Raw genomic sequence first — 2,500 nt, forward strand, 5'->3', positions numbered from 1 at the left:
GAGGGGGGGGGGAGAGGAGATAGGGGGGAGAGGGGAAGGAGAGGAAAAAGAGAGAGAGGAGAAAAGAGAGGGGGGAGAAAAGGGGGGAAGTAGAAAGAGGGGAGGAAAAGGGGGAGGGACGAGAAAAAAGAGAGAAAGGGAGAGAAGAAGGGGGAAAAAGGGGGAGAAGGGGAGAGAGAGAGAGGGGGAAAGGGGGAGGAGAAGGGAGAGAAGGGAAAAAAGGGGGAAGGATGGAGAAGAGAATATGAGAGGGAGGGGGTTGAAAGGGGAGGAGAGGGGAGAGAGAAAAAAGAGAAGAGAGGAGAGAGTTTGGAGGGGGGGAGAGGAAAGGTTTAGAGAGGGGGAGGGGGGGGGAGGAAAGGGTTGAGGGAGGGAGGGAGAGGGGAGGGAGGAGAGAGAGAGGGGAGGGTGGGAGAAGGGAGGGATAGTAGGGGGGGGATGTTTTTTGGGTAGTAGGGAAAAGGGGAGAGGGATGAAGAAAAGAGGGGAGGGAGGATGGGGGGAGAGAGAGGGAGAGGGAGAAAGGGCCCAGGAGGGGGAAGGGGAGAGAGAGAGAGGAGAGAGGAGGGGGGAGTGGGAGGGGAGGAAGAGAAGAGAGGGGGATGATGAGAGGAGAGAGGGGAAAAAGAAGAAGGGGAGGAGAGAAGAGAGGAAAGATAAAAGAGAGGAGGAGATTAGAGAGAGAGAGAGAAGAAAGGGGAAAACAGGAGAGAAGAGGAAGAGAGGAGAGGCCCAGGGAGGGGAGGGGAGAGAACAGAAAAAGGAGAGGGAGGAGAGCCCAGAGGGAGAAAGGAAAAAGGCGGGGGGAGAGAGGGGAGAAATGGAAGAGGAGAGGGGAAGAGAGAAAAGAGAGAAGAGATGGGAGAGGAGAAAGAGAGAGAAAAGAAAGGAAAAGAAGAGAGGAAAGAGGAAGAGGAGGAGAAGGAAGAGGGAGGGGAGGAAAGAAGAGAGAGGGGGAGGGGAAAGGGAGGGAAGATGAGAGAAAAGAGAGGGGAAAAGGGGAAGGGGAAAAGGATTGAAAAGAGAGAGAGGGAGAGGGGAAGAGAGAGAGAGACGAGAGAAGAGAGAGGGGAGAGAGAGAAGGAGAGACGAGAGGAGAGAGAGAGGAGAGAAGAGAGAAAGAAGAAAAAGGAGAAAAGAGAGAGACAAAAACAAAAAAGGAAGGGGAAAAAAAGGGGAAAAGGAGGGGAGAGGGCAGAGAGAGGGGGAAAAAGAGAATAAAAGAGAAGGGACAAAGAAAGAAAGAAAAACAAGAAAGAAGGAAGGGGGAAAAAAAAGAGAGATGCGTCCACACAAGGAACCCCCCCCCGCCGGGACACCCGCCGTCGCGTCCCAGCGCCTTTTCCTTGATCTCGGGCCCCCACCCCTTTCCCGAGGGGGGGGAAAAATTTTCCCCCCAAATCGGCCCGTAATCATTTTTTCCTCATGCAGCCCCGCGATTCCCCCCACGTAGGAGAACTTTTTAGAACCTTCGTGAGGGCGTTCCGGGCCGGGGATTTTGGATGGTGGTGGTAGCCTTACTGCATGGGGTTGGGACACTTTCCACGTGCTGACGCTCTCCCGCTGGCGGTTGGGGAAAGAGAGGTAGGGAAGGGGGGAAAGGGGGGGGGAGGGTGGGGGAGGGAAAAAAGTTTTGGAAAGGGGAAAAGGTGGGGAGGCGGTAAATTTAGGTTGGAGAGAAGGAGAGAAGAGAGAGAGGGGAGAGGGGGGAGAAGGTGAGGAGAAGAGAGATTTAGAGAGGAGAGAAAAGGGGAAAGATTGGGGGGAAAGGGGGGGGAAAGGGGGGGAAGAAGGGGAGAGAGAGAATTTTGTATGTTGATGAATGTTCCCTTAAGCAAACTGTAAGTAATTACCAACCCCATTTTTATACAAAAAGCTTTAAGTAATTTTTAAAAAAAAATTTTGTTTAATTTTAAAAAACGGGTATTTGCATACGACGGATGTAACGTTTCATTATTTTCGGGAAAATTCTTTTTTTTGAGATGGAAAAAAAAAGGAAATTTAAAAGCAATTTGTTCTTTTCCACCAACCATAGTGTTAGAAAAATAGATAAAATGAATTAAAAAACGTTTTATTACGGATTTATTAAAAAGCGCTTCATCATAAAACCCTAAAATTTTTAAAGAGAACCCAAAAACCCCCAACAACCCAAAATATGTGTATAATATATCCATATTATATATATATTATTTTTTTTTCATTATTTTCTGTCCTTTTTGTGTGTGTGGAATTATTCCTTGTGTGTGTGTGTGTGTGTCGTGTTGGTGGGGTGTGTGTGGTTTTTTTGCGATTTTTTTTTGTGTGTGGTGTGTGTGTGTGTGTTTGGTTGTGTGTGTGTGTGTGTGTGTGTTGTGTGTTGTTTTGTATTAGTGATGTGTAAACCAATTTTTTTTTTCTTTCGTGTTTACCTTCCAGTCTAATTTATTAATTTATTTAGAACACAGTGCTATACAAACACGCGCAGATACTTCAGACACACTTCATTAATACATCAAACAAA

General features: G+C 47.8%; 1 protein-coding gene across 1 annotated transcript in view; it reads right to left on the reverse strand.

Annotated features, from left to right (window-relative positions):
* The window catches only part of LOC125031003 (transient receptor potential cation channel subfamily A member 1-like), a 29,978-nt gene that overhangs the window by 16,628 nt on the left and 10,850 nt on the right, over positions 1–2,500 (reverse strand). The window contains exon 7 of the mRNA XM_047621426.1: positions 1,416–1,516. Coding sequence (XP_047477382.1) covers positions 1,416–1,516 — 101 coding nt within the window. The remainder of the gene's footprint in view (positions 1–1,415; positions 1,517–2,500) is intronic.

The sequence above is a fragment of the Penaeus chinensis genome, chromosome 2 (assembly GCF_019202785.1).
Source record: "Penaeus chinensis breed Huanghai No. 1 chromosome 2, ASM1920278v2, whole genome shotgun sequence".
NCBI lineage: Eukaryota > Metazoa > Arthropoda > Malacostraca > Decapoda > Penaeidae > Penaeus > Penaeus chinensis.